The 22,880-nt window shown below is 50.6% G+C and overlaps 1 protein-coding gene across 1 annotated transcript in view; it reads left to right on the forward strand.

Moving 5' to 3' along the window:
* The window catches only part of COASY (Coenzyme A synthase), a 71,646-nt gene extending 49,374 nt beyond the window's left edge, over nt 1–22,272 (forward strand). Inside the window, exon 10 of the mRNA XM_068263998.1 lies at nt 21,599–22,272. Coding sequence (XP_068120099.1) covers nt 21,599–21,682 — 84 coding nt within the window. The 3' untranslated portion in view covers nt 21,683–22,272. The remainder of the gene's footprint in view (nt 1–21,598) is intronic.
* Nucleotides 22,273–22,880: the final 608 nt, after the last annotated feature.

A 22,880-nucleotide genomic window follows, 5' to 3' on the forward strand; every position in this document is an offset into this window, starting at 1 on the left:
GGGGGTGTGTGTGTTCGCGCGTGACTGGGGGTGTGTGTGTTCGCGCGTGACTGGGGGTGTGTGTGTGTTCGCGCGTGACTGGGGGTGTGTGTGTTCGCGCGTGACTGGGGGTGTGTGTGTTCGCGCGTGACTGGGGGTGTGTGTGTTCGCGCGTGACTGGGGGTGTGTGTGTTCGCGCGTGACTGGGGGTGTGTGTGTTCGCGCGTGACTGGGGGTGTGTGTGTTCGCGCGTGACTGGGGGTGTGTGTGTTCGCGCGTGACTGGGGGTGTGTGTGTTCGCGCGTGACTGGGGGTGTGTGTGTTCGCGCGTGACTGGGGGTGTGTGTGTTCGCGCGTGACTGGGGGTGTGTGTGTTCGCGCGTGACTGGGGGTGTGTGTGTTCGCGCGTGACTGGGGGTGTGTGTGTTCGCGCGTGACTGGGGGTGTGTGTGTTCGCGCGTGACTGGGGGTGTGTGTGTTCGCGCGTGACTGGGGGTGTGTGTGTTCGCGCGTGACTGGGGGTGTGTGTGTTCGCGCGTGACTGGGGGTGTGTGTGTTCGCGCGTGACTGGGGGTGTGTGTGTTCGCGCGTGACTGGGGGTGTGTGTGTTCGCGCGTGACTGGGGGTGTGTGTGTTCGCGCGTGACTGGGGGTGTGTGTGTTCGCGCGTGACTGGGGGTGTGTGTGTTCGCGCGTGACTGGGGGTGTGTGTGTTCGCGCGTGACTGGGGGTGTGTGTGTTCGCGCGTGACTGGGGGTGTGTGTGTTCGCGCGTGACTGGGGGTGTGTGTTCGCGTGTGTGTTCGCGCGCGACTGGGGGTGTGTGTTCGCGCGCGGCTGGGGGTGTGTGTTCGCGCGCGGCTGGGGGTGTGTGTTCGCGCGCGGCTGGGGGGGGTGTTCGCGCGCGGCTGGGGGGGGGTGTTCGCGCGCGGCTGGGGGTGTGTGTTCGCGCGCGGCTGGGGGTGTGTGTTCGCGCGCGGCTGGGGGTGTGTGTTCGCGCGCGGCTGGGGGTGTGTGTTCGCGCGCGGCTGGGGGTGTGTGTTCGCGCGCGGCTGGGGGTGTGTGTTCGCGCGCGGCTGGGGGTGTGTGTTCGCGCGCGGCTGGGGGGGGTGTTCGCGCGCGGCTGGGGGGGGTGTTCGCGCGCGGCTGGGGGGGGGTGTTCGCGCGCGGCTGGGGGGGGGTGTTCGCGCGCGGCTGGGGGGGTGTTCGCGCGCGGCTGGGGGGGGTGTTCGCGCGCGGCTGGGGGGGTGTTTGCGCGCGACTGGGGGGGTGTTTGCGCGCGGCTGGGGGGGTGTTTGCGCGCGACTGGGGGTGTGTTTGCGCGCGACTGGGGGTGTGTGTTCGCGCGCGGCTAGGGGTGTGTGTTCGCGCGCGGCTAGGGGTGTGTGTTCGCGCGCGGCTGGGGGGGGTGTTTGCGCGCGGCTGGGGGGGGTGTTCGCGCGCGTTTGGAGGGGTGTTCGGGCGCGACTGGGGGTGTGTTCTCGCGCTACTGGGGGTGTGTGTTCGCGCGCGGCTAGGGGTGTGTGTTCGCGCGCGGCTAGGGGTGTGTGTTCGCGCGCGGCTGGGGGGGGTGTTTGCGCGCGGCTGGGGGGGGGTGTTCGCGCGCGTTTGGAGGGGTGTTCGGGCGCGACTGGGGGTGTGTGTTCGGGCGCACGTGACTGAGGGTGTGCGTGCGCGTGACTGGGGGGGGGGTGCGCGCGCACGTGACTGATGGTGTGCGCACGCACGTGACTGATGGTGTGCGCACGCACGTGACTGAGGGTGTTTGTGCGCATGTGACTGAGGGTTTGCGCACGTGATTTAGGGATGTGCACGTGGCAGAGGGTGTGTGCGCACGTCTGAGGGTCAGCTGGGTGTGTGCGCACGCGACTGAGGGTGTGTGCGCGCGCGACTGAGGGTGTGTGCACGCGCGGCTGAGGGTGTGTGCGCGGCTGAGGGTGTGTGCGCGCGCGGCTGAGGGTGTGTGCGCGCGCGGCTGAGGGTGTGTGTGTGTGTGTGTGTGTGCGCGTGCGTGCGCGACTGAGGTTGTGCGCGCGTGGATGAGGGTGTTTGCGTGTGACTGAGGGTGTTTGCGTGTGCCTGAGAGGGTGTTTGCGTGTGACTGAGGGTGTTTGCGTGTGCCTGAGGGTGTTTGCGCGTGACTGAGGGTGTGTGCGCGCGTGACTGAGGGTGTGTGTACGTGGCTGAGGGTGTGTGTACGTGGCTGAGGGTGTGTGCGCACGTGGCTGAGGGTGTGTTGCACGACTGAGGGTGTGCGCGCGTGGCTAAGGGTGTGCGCACAAGACTGAGGGTGTGTGCGCACAAGACTGAGGGTGTGTGCGCACAAGACTGAGGGTGTGTGCGCACGTGGCTGAGGGTGTGTGCGCACTGCTGAGGGTGTGTGCGCGTGACTGAGGGTTTTTGCGCGTGACTGAGGGTTTTTGCGCGTGACTGAGGGTTTTTGCGTGTGACTGAGGGTGTGTGCGCGTGACTGAGGGGGTGTGCGTGCGGCTGAGGGTGTGTGTGCGTGGCTGAGGGTGTGTGTGCGTGGCTGAGGGTGTGTGCGCTTGGCTGAGGGTGTGTGCGCTTGGCTGAGGGTGTGTGCACACGGCTGAGGGTGGGTGCGCGTGGCAGAGGGTGTGTGCGCGCGTGTGACTGAGGGTGTGCGTGCGCGCGTGACTGAAGGTGTGTGCACACGTGACTGAGGGTGTGTGCGCACAACTGAGGGTGTGTGCGCGCGCGCGCAACTGAGGGTGTATATGCGCGTGACTGAGGGTGTGTGCACGACTGAGGGTGTGCGCGCGCGCGACTGAGGGTGTGTGTGTGTGTGTGTGTGTGTGTGTGTGTGTGTGTGTGTGTGTGTGTGTGCGCGCACGACTGAGGGTGTGTGCGCGCGCGCGGCTGAGGGTGTGCGCGCGCGACTGAGGGTGTGTGTGTGTGTGTGCGCGCACGCGGCTGAGGGTGTGTGCGCACGGCTGAGGGTGTGTTCGCACGACTGAGGGTGTGTGCGCGACGCGCGCACACGACTGAGGGTGTGTTTGCGCGCGCAAGACTGAGGGTGTGTGCGCACGTGACTGAGGGTGTGTGTGCGCACGCACGACTGAGGGTGTGTGCGCGTGTCTGAGGATGTGTGCGCATTTGGCTGAGGGTGTGTGCGCACGGCTGAGGGTGTGTGCGCGCGACTGAGGGTGTGCGCGCGCAACTGAGGGTGTGCGCGCGCAACTGAGGGTGTGCGCGCGCGACTGAGGGTGTGCGCGCGCGACTGAGGGTGTGCGCGCGCGACTGAGGGTGTGTGCGCGCACGCACGACTGAGGGTGTGTGCGCGCACGCACGACTGAGGGTGTGCGCGCGTGTCTGAGGATGTGTGCGCACGCGACTGAAGGTGTGCGCGCACGACTGAGGGTGTGTGCGCATTTGGCTGAGGGTGTGTGCTCACGGCTGAGGGTGTGTGCGCACGTGGCTGAGGGTGTGTGCGCACGTGGCTGAGGGTGTGTGCGCGCGACTGAGGGAGTGTGCGCACGCGACCGAGGGAGTGTGCGCACGCGACTGAGGGTGTGTGCGCGCACGCGACTGAGGGTGTGCGCCCGCGACTGAGGGAGTGTGCGCACGTGACTGAGGGTGTGTGCGCACGCGACTGAGGGTGTGCGCGCACGACTGAGGGTGTGTGCGCACGACTGAGGGTGTGTGCGCACGCGACTGAGGGTGTGTGCGCACGCGACTGAGGGAGTGTGCGCACGCGACTGAGGGAGTGTGCGCACGCGACTGAGGGAGTGTGCGCACGCGGCTGAGGGTGTGTGCGCACGCGGCTGAGGGTCTGTGCGCACGACTGAGGGTGTGTGCGCATTTGGCTGAGGGTGCGTGCGCATTTGGCTGAGGGTGCGTGCGCACGTGACTGAGGGTGTGTGCGCACGTGACTGAGAGTGTGTACGCACGACTGAGGGTGTGTTGCGCGTGTCTGAGGGTCAAACATTTCGTGTTAAGCTACTTTATTATTAAACGCAAGTTTAAATTCACCAGTGGAGTGCCTCCTTCAAATCTTTGTTCTGGCGAGGCTTGTTTAGTTTATAGGGAATTAAAGTATTAAAACAAAAACAAAAAAGTATTTGGTTTGAGGAATGCCCTATAAACTATAGGAAAGGGACACAATTATACAATGGCCTCAATTTACTAAGATCATGCTGGAGATAATAAGGCAAGAGAAAACTTACCTCCACACAGTGAGAGAGTTATTTTATCTCTTCATTCCTTAAGTTACCTCATCTGTAGTTAATTTACCTCCTCTGTAGTAAATTTACCTCCTCTGTAGTTATTTTCACACGCAGTTAATGAACAGCCTGTCTTTAACTCTGGAGTTATTTTAAGGATTAAAGAGTTAACTTAAAGACAGAAGAGTTAACTTTAGGTTTGCCTGAGGTAAAATGTTTCCTGAATACTACATGCCTTATCACCATGGTAACAACTCTAGAAGAGTTATTAAAGACAGGAGATAAGCTTAGTGAATTGAGGCCATTGAGTAAAATTTTATCTCGGGTCCACTTTAACATCTGGTGTGTGCGCACGCGACTGAGGGTTGTGTGCGCGCGCGGCTGAGGGTGTGTGCGCGCGCGGCTGAGGGTGTGTGCGCGCGCGGCTGAGGGTGTGTGTGTGTGTGTGTGTGTGTGTGTGTGTGTGTGTGTGTGTGTGTGTGTGGTGTGTGTGTGTGTGTGTGTGTGTGTGTGTGTGTGTGCGCGCGCGTGCGTGCGCGACTGAGGGTGTGCGCGCGTGGATGAGGGTGTTTGCGTGTGGACTGAGGGTGTTTGCGTGTGCCTGAGGGTGTTTGCGCGTGACTGAGGGTGTGTGCGCGCGTGACTGAGGGTGTGTGTACGTGGCTGAGGGTGTGTGTACGTGGCTGAGGGTGTGTGCGCACGTGGCTGAGGGTGTGTTGCACGACTCAGGGTGTGCGCGCGTGGCTAAGGGTGTGCGCACAAGACTGAGGGTGTGTGCGCACAAGACTGAGGGTGTGTGCGCACAAGACTGAGGGTGTGTGCGCACGTGGCTGAGGGTGTGTGCGCACGGCTGAGGGTGTGTGCGCACTGCTGAGGGTGTGTGCGCGTGACTGAGGGTGTTGCGCGTGACTGAGGGTTTTTTGCGCGTGACTGAGGGTGTGTGCGCGTGACTGAGGGGGTGTGCGTGCGCTTGGCTGAGGGTGTGTGCGCTTGGCTGAGGGTGTGTGCGCTTGGCTGAGGGTGTGTGCACACGGCTGAGGGTGGGTGCGCGTGGCAGAAGGTGTGTGCGCGCGTGTGACTGAGGGTGTGCGTGCGCGCGTGACTGAAGGTGTGTGCACACGTGACTGAGGGTGTGTGCGCACAACTGAGGGTGTGTGCGCGCGCAGCGCGCAACTGAGGGTGTATATGCGCGTGACTGAGGGTGTGCGCGCGTGACTGAGGGTGTGTGCACGACTGAGGGTGTGCGCGCGCGCGACTGAGCGTGTGGCTGAGGGGGTGTGTGTGTGTGTGTGTGTGTGTGTGTGTGTGTGCGCGCGCAGCGCCTGAGGGTGTGTGCGCACGACTGAGGGTGTGTGCGCGCGACTGAGGGTGTGTGCGCACGTGACTGAGAGTGTGTACGCACGACTGAGGGTGTGTGCGCGTGTCTGAGGGTCAAACATTTCGTGTTAAGCTACTTTATTATTAAACGCAAGTTTAAATTCACCAGTGGAGTGCCTCCTTCAAATCTTTGTTCTGGCGAGGCTTGTTTAGTTTATAGGGAATTAAAGTATTAAAACAAAAACAAAAAAGTATTTGGTTTGAGGAATGCCCTATAAACTATAGGAAAGGGACACAATTATACAATGGCCTCAATTTACTAAGATCATGCTGGAGATAATAAGGCAAGAGAAAACTTACCTCCACACAGTGAGAGAGTTATTTATCTCTTCATTCCTTAAGTTACCTCATCTGTAGTTAATTTACCTCCTCTGTAGTAAATTTACCTCCTCTGTAGTTATTTTCACACGCAGTTAATGAACAGCCTGTCTTTAACTCTGGAGTTATTTTAAGGATTAAAGAGTTAACTTAAAGACAGAAGAGTTAACTTTAGGTTTGCCTGAGGAAAATGTTTCTGAATACTACATGCCTTATCACCATGGTAACAACTCTAGAAGAGTTATTAAAGACAGGAGATAAGCTTAGTGAATTGAGGCCATTGAGTAAAATTTTATCTCGGGTCCACTTTAACATCTGGTGTGTGCGCACCGCGACTGAGGGTGTGTGCGCGCGCGGCTGAGGGTGTGTGCGCGCGCGGCTGAGGTGTGGTGTGCGCGCGCGGCTGAGGGTGTGTGTGTGTGTGTGTGTGTGTGTGTGTGTGTGTGTGTGTGTGTGTGTGTGTGTGTGTGTGTGTGTGTGTGTGTGTGTGTGTGTGTGTGTGTGTGTGCGCGCGCGTGCGTGCGCGACTGAGGGTGTGCGCGCGTGGATGAGGGTGTTTGCGTGTGACTGAGGGTGTTTGCGTGTGCCTGAGGGTGTTTGCGCGTGACTGAGGGTGTGTGCGCGCGTGACTGAGGGTGTGTGTACGTGGCTGAGGGTGTGTGTACGTGGCTGAGGGTGTGTGCGCACGTGGCTGAGGGTGTGTTGCACGACTCAGGGTGTGCGCGCGTGGCTAAGGGTGTGCGCACAAGACTGAGGGTGTGTGCGCACAAGACTGAGGGTGTGTGCGCACAAGACTGAGGGTGTGTGCGCACGTGGCTGAGGGTGTGTGCGCACGGCTGAGGGTGTGTGCGCACTGCTGAGGGTGTGTGCGCGTGACTGAGGGTGTTTGCGCGTGACTGAGGGTTTTTGCGCGTGACTGAGGGTGTGTGCGCGTGACTGAGGGGGTGTGCGTGCGCTTGGCTGAGGGTGTGTGCGCTTGGCTGAGGGTGTGTGCGCTTGGCTGAGGGTGTGTGCACACGGCTGAGGGTGGGTGCGCGTGGCAGAAGGTGTGTGCGCGCGTGTGACTGAGGGTGTGCGTGCGCGCGTGACTGAAGGTGTGTGCACACGTGACTGAGGGTGTGTGCGCACAACTGAGGGTGTGTGCGCGCGCGCGCAACTGAGGGTGTATATGCGCGTGACTGAGGGTGTGCGCGCGTGACTGAGGGTGTGTGCACGACTGAGGGTGTGCGCGCGCGCGACTGAGCGTGTGGCTGAGGGGGTGTGTGTGTGTGTGTGTGTGTGTGTGTGTGTGTGCGCGCGCGCGCCTGAGGGTGTGTGCGCACGACTGAGGGTGTGTGCGCGCGACTGAGGGTGTGTGCGCGCGACTGAGGGTGTGCGCGCGCGCGGCTGAGGGTGTGCGCGCGCGACTGAGGGTGTGTGTGGGTGTGTGCGCACGGCTGAGGGTGTGTTCGCACGACTGAGGGTGTGTGCGCACGCGCGCACACAACTGAGGGTGTGTTTGCGCGCGCAAGACTGAGGGTGTGTGCGCACGTGACTGAGGGTGTGTGTGCGCACGCACGACTGAGGGTGTGTGCGCGTGTCTGAGGATGTGTGCGCATTTGGCTGAGGGTGTGTGCGCACGGCTGAGGGTGTGTGCGCGCGACTGAGGGTGTGCGCGCGCGACTGAGGGTGTGCACGCGCGACTGAGGGTGTGCGCGCGCGACTGATGGTGTGCGCGCACGACTGAGGGTGTGTGCGCGCACGCACGACTGAGGGTGTGCGCGCGTGTCTGAGGATGTGTGCGCACGCGACTGAAGGTGTGCGCGCACGACTGAGGGTGTGTGCGCATTTGGCTGAGGGTGTGTGCTCACGGCTGAGGGTGTGTGCGCACGTGGCTGAGGGTGTGTGCGCACGTGGCTGAGGGTGTGTGCGCGCGACTGAGGGAGTGTGCGCACGCGACCGAGGGAGTGTGCGCACGCGACTGAGGGTGTGTGCGCACGCGACTGAGGGTGTGCGCCCGCGACTGAGGGAGTGTGTGCACGCGACTGAGGGTGTGCGCGCACGCGACTGAGGGTGTGCGCGCACGACTGAGGGTGTGTGCGCACGACTGAGGGTGTGTGCGCACGCGACTGAGGGTGTGTGCGCACGCGACTGAGGGAGTGTGCGCACGCGACTGAGGGAGTGTGCGCACGCGGCTGAGGGAGTGTGCGCACGCGGCTGAGGGTGTGTGCGCACGCGGCTGAGGGTGTGTGCGCACGACTGAGGGTGTGTGCGCATTTGGCTGAGGGTGCGTGCGCATTTGGCTGAGGGTGCGTGCGCACGTGACTGAGGGTGTGTGCGCACGTGACTGAGAGTGTGTACGCACGACTTAGGGTGTGTGCGCGTGTCTGAGGGTCAAACATGTCGTGTTAAGCTACTTTATTATTAAACGCAAGTTTAAATTCACCAGTGGAGTGCCTCCTTCAAATCTTTGTTCTGGCGAGGCTTGTTTAGTTTATAGGGAATTAAAGTATTAAAACAAAAACAAAAAAGTATTTGGTTTGAGGAATGCCCTATAAACTATAGGAAAGGGACACAATTATACAATGGCCTCAATTCACTAAGATCATGCTGGAGATAATAAGGCAAGAGAAAACTTACCTCCACACAGTGAGAGAGTTATTTTATCTCTTCATTCCTTAAGTTACCTCATCTGTAGTTAATTTACCTCCTCTGTAGTAAATTTACCTCCTCTGTAGTTATTTTCACACGCAGTTAATGAACAGCCTGTCTTTAACTCTGGAGTTATTTTAAGGATTAAAGAGTTAACTTAGACAGAAGAGTTAACTTTAGGTTTGCCTGAGGTAAAATGTTTCCTGAATACTACATGCCTTATCACCATGGTAACAACTCTAGAAGAGTTATTAAAGACAGGAGATAAGCTTAGTGAATTGAGGCCATTCAGTAAAATTTTATCTCGGGTCCACTTTAACATCTGGTGTCTCTAGCTATGGTGACCTGTGAGAGCCGTTAAGGTGACGGCTAATGATAAAATCGTTTTTTTTATTCAATCTTACCAAATCATGTAGTATGGTACACAAAGAAATGGTAAGATTGTATTGTTCGTGGGCACCTAGTGGGCCTCAACCAAGAACAAACTTTTGCATTAGGCTTGATTATCTTGTAGAAGAGCCTATCTGCAGTGCTGCAGTGTTTCAAGACATCCAGCAGATGTCACTACTTTACTTGATGATGATGTCTGTTCTTTCAAATTAACTCAAAAATAGCCTTACTGGAGTGACCAAGATTCATACAGGCATTGCCAAAGCAAGGTGAAATTGAGGACATGGAAGGGGGTGGGATAGGGGTATGATGGGCAAGCAGTCCATGGACATTTTTAGGTTTACAGTTCATTCATGCTCATCCTGTAGAGTTTTTTCTCTCATCCTCTGACTGAAAGTCTGGAAATAGTTCCATCAATATACTGCCCTGACATTTTAGGGGCCCTAAACCGTGAGGAGTAGTCTAGAATCCAAATGCCTCAAAATGACCTGTGAATAGGACGTTAGGCCCCTTAGCGCACCTAGGTTGCAAAAAAGTGTCACACATGTGGTATCGCCGTACTCAGAAGAAGTAGTATAATGTGTTTTGGGGTGTATTTTTATACATACCCATGCTGGGTGGGAGAAATCTCTCTGTAAATGGACAATTGTGTGTAAAAAAAATCAAACAATTGTCATTTACAGAGATATTTCTCCCACCCAGCATTTGTATGTGTAAAAATACACCACAAAACACATTATACTACTTCTCCTGAGTACGGCGGTACCACATGTGTGGCACTTTTTTGCACCCTAAGTTCGCTAAGGGGCCCAAAGTCCAATGAGTACCTTTAGGATTTCACAGGTCATTTTGCGACATTTGGTTTCAAGACTACTCCTCACGGTTTAGGGCCCCTAAAATGCCAGGGCAGTATAGGAACCCCACAAATGACCCCATTTTAGAAAGAAGACACCCCAAGGTATTCCGTTAGGAGTATGGTGAGTTCATAGAAGATTTTATTTTTTGTCACAAGTTAGCGGAAAATGACACTTTGTGAAAAAACACAATTAAAATCAATTTCCGCTAACTTGTGACAAAAAAAAAATCTTCTATGAACTCACCATACTCCTAACGGAATACCTTGGGGTGTCTTCTTTCTAAAATGGGGTAATTTGTGGGGTTCCTATACTGCCCTGGCATTTTAGGGGCCCTAAACCGTGAGGAGTAGTCTTGAAACCAAATGTCGCAAAATGACCTGTGAAATCCTAAAGGTACTCATTGGACTTTGGGCCCCTTAGCGCAGTTAGGGTGCAAAAAAGTACCACACATGTGGTATCGCCGTACTCAGGAGAAGTAGTATAATGTGTTTTGGGGTGTATTTTTACACATACCCATGATGAGTGGGAGAAATATCTCTGTAAATAGACAATTAATTGTGTGTAAAAAAAAAAAAAAAAATTGTCATTTACAGAGATATTTCTCCCAACCAGCATGAATATGTGTAAAAATACACCCCAAAACACATTATACTACTTCTCCTGAGTACGGCAATACCACATGTGTGGCACTTTTTTGCAGCCTAACTGCGCTAAGGGGCCCAAAGTCCAATGAGCATCTTTAGGCTTTACAGGGGTGCTTACAATTAGGCACCCCCCAAGATGCCAGGACAGTGAACACACCCCACAAATGACCCCATTTTGGAAAGTAGACACTTCAAGGTATTCAGAGAGGAGCATAGTGAGTCCGTGGCAGATTTCATTTTTTTTTTTGTCGCAAGTTAGAAGAAATGGAAACTCTTTTTTTTTTGTCACAAAGTGTCATTTTCCGCTAACTTGTGACAAAAAATAAAATCTTCTATGAACTCACCATGCCTCTCACTGAATACTTTGGGATGTCTTCTTTCCAAAATGGGGTCATTTGGGGGGTAGACAATTTAGAAAAAACAACCGCCACTCGAACCGATCATTTACTGCAAATTACAAAACTTTATTATGTAGAGAAAAAATTGTAGGAACCACCCTGTTAAAACAAAGAACCCCCATAAAAACAAGATCTGGGCATTATTTCAGGAGTACTCCCGGAACACGTACACACGCCTCATGACACCACTCATGCGCACACAAACTGGTCGGCCGACCTTATTGATAGGTGTACATTGAACAAGTAGGGAGCGCGGAACACTTTAGCTCAGGGATAATAGCACCCTTTCCATATGAATTCTAATGTCCTCATATAAACCTTCTGCTCAGCGTGGAATATGGTTCATTCATAGAAGGGAGGTAACAAAGTGTCCGTTTGTCAGCATGGATTAATCATAGAAGCAACATCCGAGCGGTTTTGGGCATCAAACATGTGGGGGCTGTATAAGCCATACTTTACCAGTCTTCTCACTAAGACCTGGCTATGTCCTCATGCGCCACAAAATCCCGCATCAGGCTCCTCCGCGGCGTCTTGCGGTGGCAGGTACCTGCTCCTTGATCCGGCTCGCTGTAATGCCTCCCGGCTCACCACGCTCTCCACTCGTCTCATGGGCGTGTATCACGTCTCTGTACCAGGTAGTTCCTCCAGCCCATCTCCTCAGGCCTCGCCCACATACGTTACGCCCACCATCACGTGGGCTTCGTCAGTGTGATGCTGCGATGGTAGCCTGCTGGGCCGGGTCTCCTCCTTTTTGAAACCAGCTCCAAGCCTCGTTCTGGTGCGATTTCCTAGTTGTGCGTTTCAGCACACTTTTCTTCCGTAATTCAGCTACTTCTTATATCATCAGCATAAATTTTGGGGAATGTTGTCACCCCTATTGGTTGCAGGAGAACTGTACATAGTAATAAAAACCGTTCATATATACATAAACTTTTCCAATTTGAACACGTTGTCATTTTCCTACGCTCTTTTCTCTAGTTTCTTGCATAGGTTTAAAAGTGAACTTTCACTATAAACATGACACTTGTTACATCTCTCATTTGTTTGAAAAGTACGTAAATCAAGCTTTGTTTTGTTTTTCCAGCTTTATTTTTTCTTTGTTTCCTTCTTTCTTTTTGAATTATCCCTGATCAGCATACTGTCCACAATGGACCACTAGTCAATCATGGGGGACATGGCATAAGGATCGAAATGACCAACAGTCTAGGACCCAATAAACTGGTGTAGGTCAGGAAACCAGACTACTGTTTCCCCCCCCCCCCACTTTCCAATCCCCTAATTCCCTCTCCCCCCTTTGTCTTCCCCTCCCTTCCCCCTCCCTCTCCCTCCCCTTTCCCTCCCCCCCCCCCCCCCCCCATGTCTAACCAGATTGAGTTTTTTCACAAAACTCATGTCTTTTTTGATGAATATAATAAAAAGTAAAACTCGCAGCAGCAATCAAATAGCACCAAAAGAAAGCTGTATTAGTGACAAGAAAAGGAGGTAAAATTCATTTAGGTGGTAGGTTGTATGACCGAGCAATAAACCGTGAAAGCTGCAGTGGTCTAAAGAAAAAAGGCTCTGGTCCTTAAGGGGCGAAAAGACTGTGGTCCTCAAGTGGTTAAGGTGGCCATTATGATTACTATGATTTAGCATTTATATAGCGATTACATCTTCCACAGTACTTTACAGAGTACATAGCCATGACACTAACTGTCCTTCAGAGGAGCTCACAGTCGAATACCTCCCGTATTTACATGTCCATTGTAATCTACAGCCAATGTTATGGGGAAGCCATTGAACTTATATGTAAGTTTTTGGGATATGGGAGGAAACCGGAGTGCCCTGAGGACCCCATCTCTCTCAATAACCTTATGATCAGTTTTGAGCAATTTATAAATCAAACTATTATGGGAATTAACTTTTGTGAATGGGATTTGAGCAGTACAATATGAAAACTTTTTAAAGAAAATCTGTAATGAAGAAACCTTCCCTGGGGGGTACTCACCTCGGGTGGGGGAAGCCTCCGGATCCTATTGAGGCTTCCTCCGTCCTCCACGGTCCCACAGCTGCGACTTCCTTGGCTCCAGCGCAGGCGCAGAATCCGCTCTCTGCATGGAGATAGGCGAAAATAGCCGATCTCCGTCGGGCCGCTCTACTGCGCAGGCGCAAGTCTCCTGCACCTGTGCAGTAGAGCCGACTCGACGGAGATCGGCTATTTTCCTTTAAAGAAACCTTTAAAGAAAAACATTGCTTTGTTACAGCTGATACAAATCCTAAAATAAATCTGCACTGTTTCTACTTCCTGATTCATGGAAGCAGACATAGGGTTAACATCCTGTGCTTTCAGAGGAGCTTATCTGCCATCTTTGCAGTGGTAGTCAGGTGACACGGGGAGAGAGCAAATTACAACTTGTGAATAGACACAAATGAGGGAATTAAACACTCTCTAAACACATACAGAGTGCAATTCTCTCTTTTCCTTCTGTCCTGTACAAGAGTTCAGGTCCACTGTCATAATTTTGCTTTCTCTTTCTCAATAGTCCCTTTTCGGTAATACTTGTTGCAATCAGACCACTTCCCAATGGTTGCATAAGTGAGTGTCATCTCCAGTCACTGCTGTGTGTGGGGAGGGGGCGGGAACCCTGACATGAATGGGGAAGACAAACACAGATGATTTGGCTTCTCGGCTCCCGCCTTACATATACAAATACATTATATCTGGTGCTGGCAATGAGCAGGTGTATCGAAGGGATTGGCCAGTGTAAAGCTCACCATACACATCTAAAATGATCGATTACTTTCAGAAAGGAATCTATTCCCACCACACACAAATTTAAAATGTAATTTTAAATTTAAAAAATTGATTGAACCGCAATGTTGCACTATTTGATGTAATGCTATGGCCCATCGATCATCCGCCACTCCTGCCCCACCCCAATCGACCTAAATTTTCCATCCTGTCCAATCGATAAATTAGATCGACTTTTGGACAAAATCGATCGAATCGAACATTTAAAAGGATCGATTCTCATCTGATTCGCTTGGCGTGATCCAATATACAAGGGCACCTTTAAAGTGACACTGAAGAGAAAAAGAAAAACCTTATGATATAATGAATTACAGGGAGTGCAGAATTATTAGGCAAATGGTATTTTTGAGGAAAAATTATATTATTGAACAACAACCATGTTCTCAATGAACCCAAAAAACTCATTAATATCAAAGCTGAATATTTGTGAAAGTAATTTTTAGTTTGTTTTTAGTGTTAGCTATTTTACGGGGATATCTGTGTGTGCAGATGACTATTACTGTGCATAATTATTAGGCAACTTAACAAAAAACAAATATATACCCATTTCAATTATTTATCTTTACCAGTGAAACCAATATAACATCTCAACATTCACAAATATACATTTCTGACATTCAAAAACAAAACAAAAACAAATCAGTGACCAATATGGCCACTTTTCTTTGCAGGGACACTCAAAAGCCTGCCATCCATGGATTCTGTCAGTGTTTTGATCTGTTCACTATCAACATTGCATGCAGCAACAGTCTCCCAGACACTGTTCAGAGTGGTGTACTGTTTTCCCTCCTTGTAAATCTCACATTTTATGATGGACCACAGGTTCTCAATGGGGTTCAGATCAGGTGAACAAGGAGGCCATGTCATTCGTTTTTCTTCTTTTATACCCTTTCTTGCCAGCCATGCTGTGGAGTACTTGGACACGTGTGATGGAGCATTGTCCTGCATGAAAATCATGTTTTTCTTGAAGGATGCAGACTTCTTCCTGTACCACTGCTTGAAAAAGGTGTCTTCCAGAAACTGGCAGTAGGACTGGGAGTTGAACTTGACTCCATCCTCAACCCGAAAAGGCCCCACAAGCTCATCTTTGATGATACCAGCCCAAACCAGTACTCCACCTCCACCTTGCTGGCGTCTGAGTCGGACTGGAGCTCTCTGCCCTTTACCAATCCAGCCACGGGCCCATCCATCTGGCCCATCAAGACTCACTCTCATTTCATCAGTCCATAAAACCTTAGAAAAATCAGTCTTAAGATAGTTCTTGGCCCAGTCTTGACGTTTCAGCTTGTGTGTCTTGTTCAGTGGTGGTCGTCTTTCAGCCTTTCTTACCTTGGCCATGTCTCTGAGTATTGCACAACTTGTGCTTTTGGGCACTCCAGTGATGTTGCAGCTCTGAAATATGGCCAAACTGGTGGCAAGTGGCATCTTGGCAGCTGCACGCTTCACTTTTCTCAGTTCATGGGTAGTTATTTTGCGCCTTTGTATTTCCACACGCTTCTTGCGACCCTGTTGACTATTTTGAATGAAACGCTTGATTGTTCGATGATCACGCTTCAGAGCTTTGCAATTTTAAGAGTGCTGCATCCCTCTGCAAGATATTAGTGTTGTCCGGATCATGAACGATTCGGATCTTTGATCCGAATCTATTTTGTGAGTCGAATCATCCGAATCATCAAAATGAGTGATTCGGATCGCAAAAGGGGCGGGCCCGGAGCGACACGCCCCCTCTCAGCGGGCAGCGGGGTCCTGGAAGAAGCAGAGCAGAGATGGATCGCTCTGTTGGAGGGGACTCAGGGGAGCCAGCCTTGCAGGAACAGGTAGAGGGGACATGGGTGCCACTGCCAGATATGTGTAGAGCACACATACTGGCTGAAATGTGCTGCTCAGTCATTATAGGCTGTCTGTTCCGTAGTTGTGCACAGTGAACACATTGGAAGCTTTTGGCTCAGCACAGCTCAGTAACTTTGCAGGCACTGTGATTGCAGTGTAATATGATCCTCCTGCACTCGGCACAGCTGCACTTATCTTTGGGGAATGCTTTCTTTCACTGTGCGACGTTTCCATTCAAGGTATACAGATGAACATGTAGGTGAAATATATGTAAAGCATATGATTGCAGCATGTGGGTATTGTGTGCAAACAAACATTTCTGCTCTCTGCTTCCCTTCTCTGTCCACTCCCTGCCCTCTGTGCATCTTCTCCCCTTCTCTGTGTGTCCGCCCCCCTCCCCTTCTCCTGTCCTGCTAGTCATTTCAACCCCTGAATGCTTCCCTTGTAAAATGATCCGAGATTCGGATCAAAGATCCCGATCTTTTCAATGATCCGATTCGAATCATCCGGATCATTGAAAAGATCCGAACTTCCCATCTCTGCAAGATATCTCACTATTTTTGACTTTTGACCTTCTTTTGACCCATTTTGCCAAAGGAAAGGAAGTTGCCTAATAATTATGCACACCTGATATAGGGTGTTGATGTCATTAGACCACACCCCTTCTCATTACAGAGATGCACATCACCTAATATGCTTAATTGGTAGTAGGCTTTCGAGCCTATACAGCTTGGGGTAAGACAACATGCACTTGGAGTAAGACAAAATACTCATTTGCCTAATAATTCTGCACTCCCTGTATATATGCAGTACAGCTAAGAAATAGAACATTAGTAGCAATGAAAAGAGTCTCATATTTTTATTTTCAGTTACACAGCTTTTTTTTTTTTTATAACATTGCGTAATTCTCTAATATTTGCAGTTTACAAACTACACTCTGCATTTTAAACTATGAAACAGAGCACAGCTAATGACACTTTGACTTTCCCTGCAGTAAAACCTTATCTGAAGTAGTCTTTCACGGTTTCTTTGATGTATAAGTGCTTCAGAAAACAACACTGTAGCCAACCAAGTTTGGTTGGAGAGCTCAGAGAAGCTCTTTTCCACAGATAACAACAGACGTTTAAGGCCCGGTTCACATTAGCAAACGCGGACGGCCGTGCGTTTGGAACGTAACACAGCATACGAATGCACGCCATCCGCGTTTGTATGCATTGCGTGGCTGATCCCATTCACTGAAGTGAATGGGTCAGCCACGCGTTTCTGGGAAAAATGCGTGCAGCATGCGTTCGCGGACTGCACTGGTCTGGAACGCATGCAGTGAGAACATCAGATAGTGCACTCTTTGCACTATCTGTCTTGCGTGTTGGCCTCCTGCACGCGTTCCCGAAACGCGCGCAGTGTGAACGGGGCTTAACTCTTCCTGTATTGGAAACAATGTGAGACTCATATCTTTACTACTAATGTTCTATTTCTTATGCTAGGTACACACCATACAATTTTCTGGCAGATTTACCTGCCAGATCTATTATTTCATCTCGATTGATTTTTGATCGAAATTCAAATCAGACATGTTGGAAATAATCGATCTGGCAGGTAAATCTGCCAGAAAATTGTGCGGTGTGTACCTAGCATCGTCTGTACTACACATACTACACATTGTCTCATACGTTTATTTTCACTTCAGATTCCCTTTAAAAATGTTGCTTTCTCAATAGTCCCTTTTCGGTAATACTTGTTGCAATCAGCCCACTTTCCAATGGTTGCAACAAGTGAGCGTCATCTCCAGTCACTGCTGTGTGTGGGGGGCGGGAACCCTGACATGAATGGAGAAGGCATAAACCACAGATGATTTGGCTTCTTGGCTCCGGTCCCTACATATACAAATACATTATGGTGCTGGCCATGAGCAGGTGTATCAAAGGGACTGGCCAGCGTAAAGCTGTCCATAAACATCTAGATTTCCACCAAATGTTCTAAAATGATCGATTACTTTTAGAAAGGAATCAATTCTCACCACACACAGCAAATTGATTTGTAATAGATTTAACGTGTAATCTATTAAAAATTGATTGAACCGCAATGTTGCACTTTTCGATGTAATGATATGTCCTGTCGATCGTCCGCCACTCGTGCCCCACCCCCAATCGGCCTACATTTTCCATCCTGTCCAATCGATACATTTGATAGATTTTTGGTCAAAATCAATCGAATCAAACATTTAGGCTGGTTTCACAGTGGGACGTTACAGGCGCACGTTAGAGCAGCCTGTAACGCAGCCCACCGCACAGCACTACAAAGTCAATGTGGCTGTTCACACTGCCCACGTTGCGTTACACAGTAACGCTGCATGTTCGGGCAAAGTGCAGCGTACTGTGCGTTCTGAGCGGCTTAAGCCGCGTTAGACTGTTTGCGCATGCTCAGTGGGGGGCGAAAGGAGGCGGGGAGATGCCGCTACAGTAGCTGCTGATTGGCCGGCGGGACCACGTAATGCGGAGTGTCTCACTCCGCATCACGAGGTCCCGCCGGCCAATCAGCGCCACTCTGGTGGACCTTATGTGGATAGAGCCGCCTAACGCGGCTCACTCTAACGTCCTCTCCCGCACCACCATGCGTTGCGTTAGGGGCACGTTATGCGACCTTAACGTCCCCTCTAACGAACGTCCTGGTGTGTAAGTAGCTTTAAAGGAATCGATTCCCATCCGATTTGATCAGCATGATCCAATATGCAAGGGCACCTTTAACCACTTAAGGACCGGGGCTGTTCTGTGTGATCTGCGCTGCGTGGGCTCTCCAGCCCGCAGCGCAGATCGTGTGCAAGGCAGGGCAATCATACTTCCCCCCTTTTTTCCCCACTAGGGGGATGACCTGCTGGGGGGGTCTGATCGCCGCCGCTCCGTGTGACCGAGCGGGGGAGCTCTTCAAAGCCCCCCTCCGCAGCATTTTCCGCCCTCCCTTCCTCTCCCTCCCTCTCCCTCTGATGTGCGCAGGACGGATATCCATCCTGCGCCGGATAGGATAGGCTTCAGCCTATCAAATGACGGCGATCCCCGGCCAATCTGAGGCCGGGGATCGCCGATCTCCGTCACGGCGCTGCTGCGCACATCCGTATTGATGTATCCCCGCGTGTTTACATTATGTGTGCGAGCCGCGATCGGCGGCTCGCACACTGTTCACGGAGACACCCACCATGAACTGGCATGGAAAGTGCAAAACCACAAACGACCAGGCGTAGCCTATCGGCGTTAGCTGGTCGTTAAAGCTACATATATTTTTTTGATCTTCCTCAGCCACAGCAATTGTTCATGATTGTTTGAGCTGGAAATCTACAGACTGCTTTATAATGCTAGGTACACACGATGCAATCTTCTGACATTTACTGTCAGTCTGACTATTTTCCAACATGTCCATAGAAGTGAAAGGAGAATCGACGGGAAATCAGATCGGACATGTTGGAAATAGTCGATCTGCCAATAAATCTGTTAGAAAATTGCATTGTGTGTACCTGGCATAAGCATGTCTTGGAATTAGCATTGTTTGTAGTCTTCATTTTGATTCTGCTGTTGGCTGTGGCAGGTCTGGTTTCCTTGTCTGCAATGCATGTACCAATATTATGTCTAGTTCACATGATGCAATTTTTCATCAGATTGACGGAATCTGATTTTGATTGTTTTTCTGATGGATTTTCTGATCAATTCTATACAAAATCGATCAGAAAAAAAGAATCGTAAATCATATTGGATCTGTTGGAAATAATCGATTCAATCATCAATCTTACGGAAAATTGCATCGTGAGTATCGGGTATTAAGGACACTAGTATGACCATGAGTAGGTAATACACAGGAGGCTTGTAAATTTTCCCATGGCTTAACTACTATACGACTGCGTCATGCCAATTGGTGTGAACGCGGCGGCTCTCCCAGGGCTGCATAACACCAATGGGCGTCAAGTCCTGGGGGCGTGTTTTGCAGAAGATCATCTCCACTTGGATGACGGAGCTTTGTTCCGTCGTCGGTTTCCCAGCGACGATCGCCACTAGGAGACTGTTAGACGGCGAAACCGCAGTCTATTTACACTGTACAGCGCTGCGATCTAAGGGCCCGTTTCCACTAGGAATGGTGCGATGCGGCTACATAGCTGCATCGCACTGCAAGTGTCCTGAAACGCATGCACAGCAATGGAAGAGTTTTACTGCATGCATGTTATGCGGAGCGGTACGGAGCGATCCGAGAATCTCCAGCATGCTGCAGATTCTCGCACGGCCGCAGCCGCCTCCCATCTCCTCCAATACACTTCTGCAACAGGAGATGCGGCCGGCGGTGGAAGTGATGCGATGCGGCTAGGTAGCCGCATTCGCATCACTTTGTAGTGGAAACCGGCCCTAAGGCTGTCCCCCTGAGAGGCTCAGGAGCGATCGGCTCTCATAGGCTGAGGCTAATGCCTATGACAGCCGATCGCTGTGATTGGCTGGTGGGAGGAGGGAGGGTAAAAAATAGAAAAAATAGGTAAATTTATTTAAAATAAATAAACAAATACACAAAAAATAAATAAACATTGGGGGAGCGATCAGAGCCCTTAAACAGAAAGCTCTGTTGGTGTGCTAAGTGGTATGGCTCTGCAGCAAGCTTTTAAAGCCACTGAACCCAAAATTGTAAAAAAAAAAAAAAAAATAGCTTGGTCACTAGGGGGGGTGTAAGTTTATGGTCCTGAAGTGGTTAAAGGACAACTGTAGTGAGAAGAGTATGGAGGCTGCCATATCTATTTCCTTTTAAACAATGCCAGTTGCCTGGCAGCCCTGCTGATCTATTTGGCTGCAGTAGTGTCTGAATTACATCAGAAACAAGCAGAAACACCTGATATGCTGCATGCTTGTTCAGGGTCTGTGGCTAAAGGTATTAGAGGCAGAGGGTCAGCAGGACAGCCAGGCAACTGGTATTGCTTGAAAAGATATAAATATGGCATCCTCCATTTCCCTCTCACTTCAGCTGTCCTTTAAAGATGGAATCATAAACTGTGAAGTCGGAGTTGAAATCGGATGATTTTTGTACCAACTCCACAGTCCTGATAACATATACAAACTTAAAGTGACCCTGAGATTGGATTACGGGCCCCTATTTATACTTACCTGGGGCTACCTCCAGCCCCATAAGGACTGTTGTCTCCCTTGTCGTCCTTTTCATCCCCTCAGTTCTACCGCTATGACTACCAGTAATCCAGGCAGTCGCAGGCTTCTGGGCATGCGCACCTCAGCCACGTGCGCACTCCCTGCCGTGCTCCTGTCCCTGGGTGTGTTCTGCACCTGCGCAGTAGTACTTCAAGAGGAGGTGCGTGCGCGCTGCTGAGCTGCGCATGTGCAGAAGCCCATGACTGGCGGCGACCGACCGGATTACCAGGAGTCGTACCGGCCGAACGGAGGAGCCGGTGAGGATGATGAGGGAGGCCATGGTCCTCATGGGGCTGGAGAAAGCCCCAGTTAAGTATAAATAAGGGCCAGTGTACCATCTCAGTTACACTTTAAAGGAAATAACACAGTCAGAGGAGAACAAGGGCTTTCTTCTGACTTGCTCCATCTAGAGCATACATGTAAAACTCTGGCCCGCGGGTCATATCTGGCCCTCATAGCCATTAAATTTGTCCCTCAAGTGGTTTGCCCACTTTGCATTATGTTTGGCCCACTCTAGACCAGCAGGGAAGCAATATTGGAGGTGAAGCTCTAGATTACCAGGGAAGCAATATGGGGGGGGGGGGGGGAGCGCTAAACACTATGGAACTGTATAGGGGAAGGTGGGAGCCTCTAGACACCAGGGAACTGTATAGGGGAGGTAGGACCACTAGACACCAGGGAACTGTATAGGCGTTGGAGGGAAGCCATTAGACACCTGGAAACTTAAGTGAGGAAGGTGGCCAGCAGACATTGAGGTTGGCCCACGAATAGGTCCCAGGGTACGATTTCGGCCCACTTTGTTTTTGAGTTTTACACCCTTGATCTAGAGAGTGCTGGTACAGGATTCTAGGTAGGAAAACACAGTAGAGAATATGGCCATAGTGGTTTGTGAACTACAATTACAAATAAAACCCCAAACAATAATATGAAAGCAGAGCGGCCTCATCTCAGTAATTGCAGGTACACTTTAAATGCTGCTTGAATGTATTTATAATATAAGAGTTTTGTTTACATTTTCTTTCTTGTCTGATTACAGGTTGAGAAAGCCTGGAATCTTCTCCAGTATAGAATCAAGCAGAATGCCTTCAATGAAAGCCCCATTTTAAAATCCAGATTTTAACTTTGATGCGGAGGATCTCTTCTGGTGTTTGATCACCTGATAATTCTGCCACAACTTCACCTCAGCGAGTGTAAGGAGGAGTGAAAGGGCATCGACGTGTTTTTAGAATATTGTCATTTTAACTCCTGCTTGTGTTCACGGTTTTATTTGTTTTTACATATTGTCCAGTTCAGTTTCAGTCTATGCACATGTAGACCCTGATGTCACACTTTTCAAAGCACTTTACAAGTATTACAAGAACGGTTCTGATTGTTTCACGTGTCTTGCCAGTAAAGTAATATTACTGAATATCAGTCTGTTTTTCATGTGCCTTCATCAGCACGGGAGGTGAAGGAAGCCATGTGGCCGAGTTCTGAGGCTTTTCAAGCACGAAACATGTTGCTGCTGTTCATTTAGCCAATCACATGCCAGCTGTCATTGTTCTACTAAATGCTAGAGAATGAAACGTAAAATCTGATTGGTCCCTGTGGACACCAACCTGAACTAGTTTTTAGGAGTGAGAGAGTAACCTATTTGATTTACCTAATGGAGAAATGTAATTCGGTCTAATTGTGAGAGGGAAATAAATGTATGAAAATATATGAAAAATATCTACATCTGCCTGGTATTTATTAAGTATTTATATAGTGCTGAGACATTTTGGTTTGCGATTAGCAGGAATCGCGCAATTCCCGCTTAGGTGTGAACGGCTGATCCCTATCTAGCTTACACTACCACCTTGATCACCCTGCGAAATACAGATTAAATGATGAACAAATGTCATGTATCATCAAAAGTATAAATTTTATTTAAACAGCAAAGTCACATATAATGAAAAAACATAAGATTAATTAAAAAAAAACCATATAAACCCCCCATATCCCCTAGGCTAGGCAGCATCCCCACACCTGGTCTATCTACCTTTTAGTAAGCATATTTTCAGGCAATCTCTTCATGCACTTTTTGTCAATGTGGTGATATATTTTTTATGCACAGTGGTGGGAGTTCTGAATTCAGGCTCCTGTCCACATACATTGTATTTATATATTTTGATATACTATTGTTCACTGGCACTGTTGGTGGATTGTGGATTGCAGCGCATCTCCCGGTTTTTCTGGGGGTGAACTGCAGCCCACAACCCCACAAAAATTATTTTTGCACATGTGTATATATATATTTTTCACAGGTATTGAGATCAGGTTGGTTTTTGATAGATTTT

Source organism: Hyperolius riggenbachi, chromosome 12, assembly GCF_040937935.1.
Source record: "Hyperolius riggenbachi isolate aHypRig1 chromosome 12, aHypRig1.pri, whole genome shotgun sequence".
NCBI lineage: Eukaryota > Metazoa > Chordata > Amphibia > Anura > Hyperoliidae > Hyperolius > Hyperolius riggenbachi.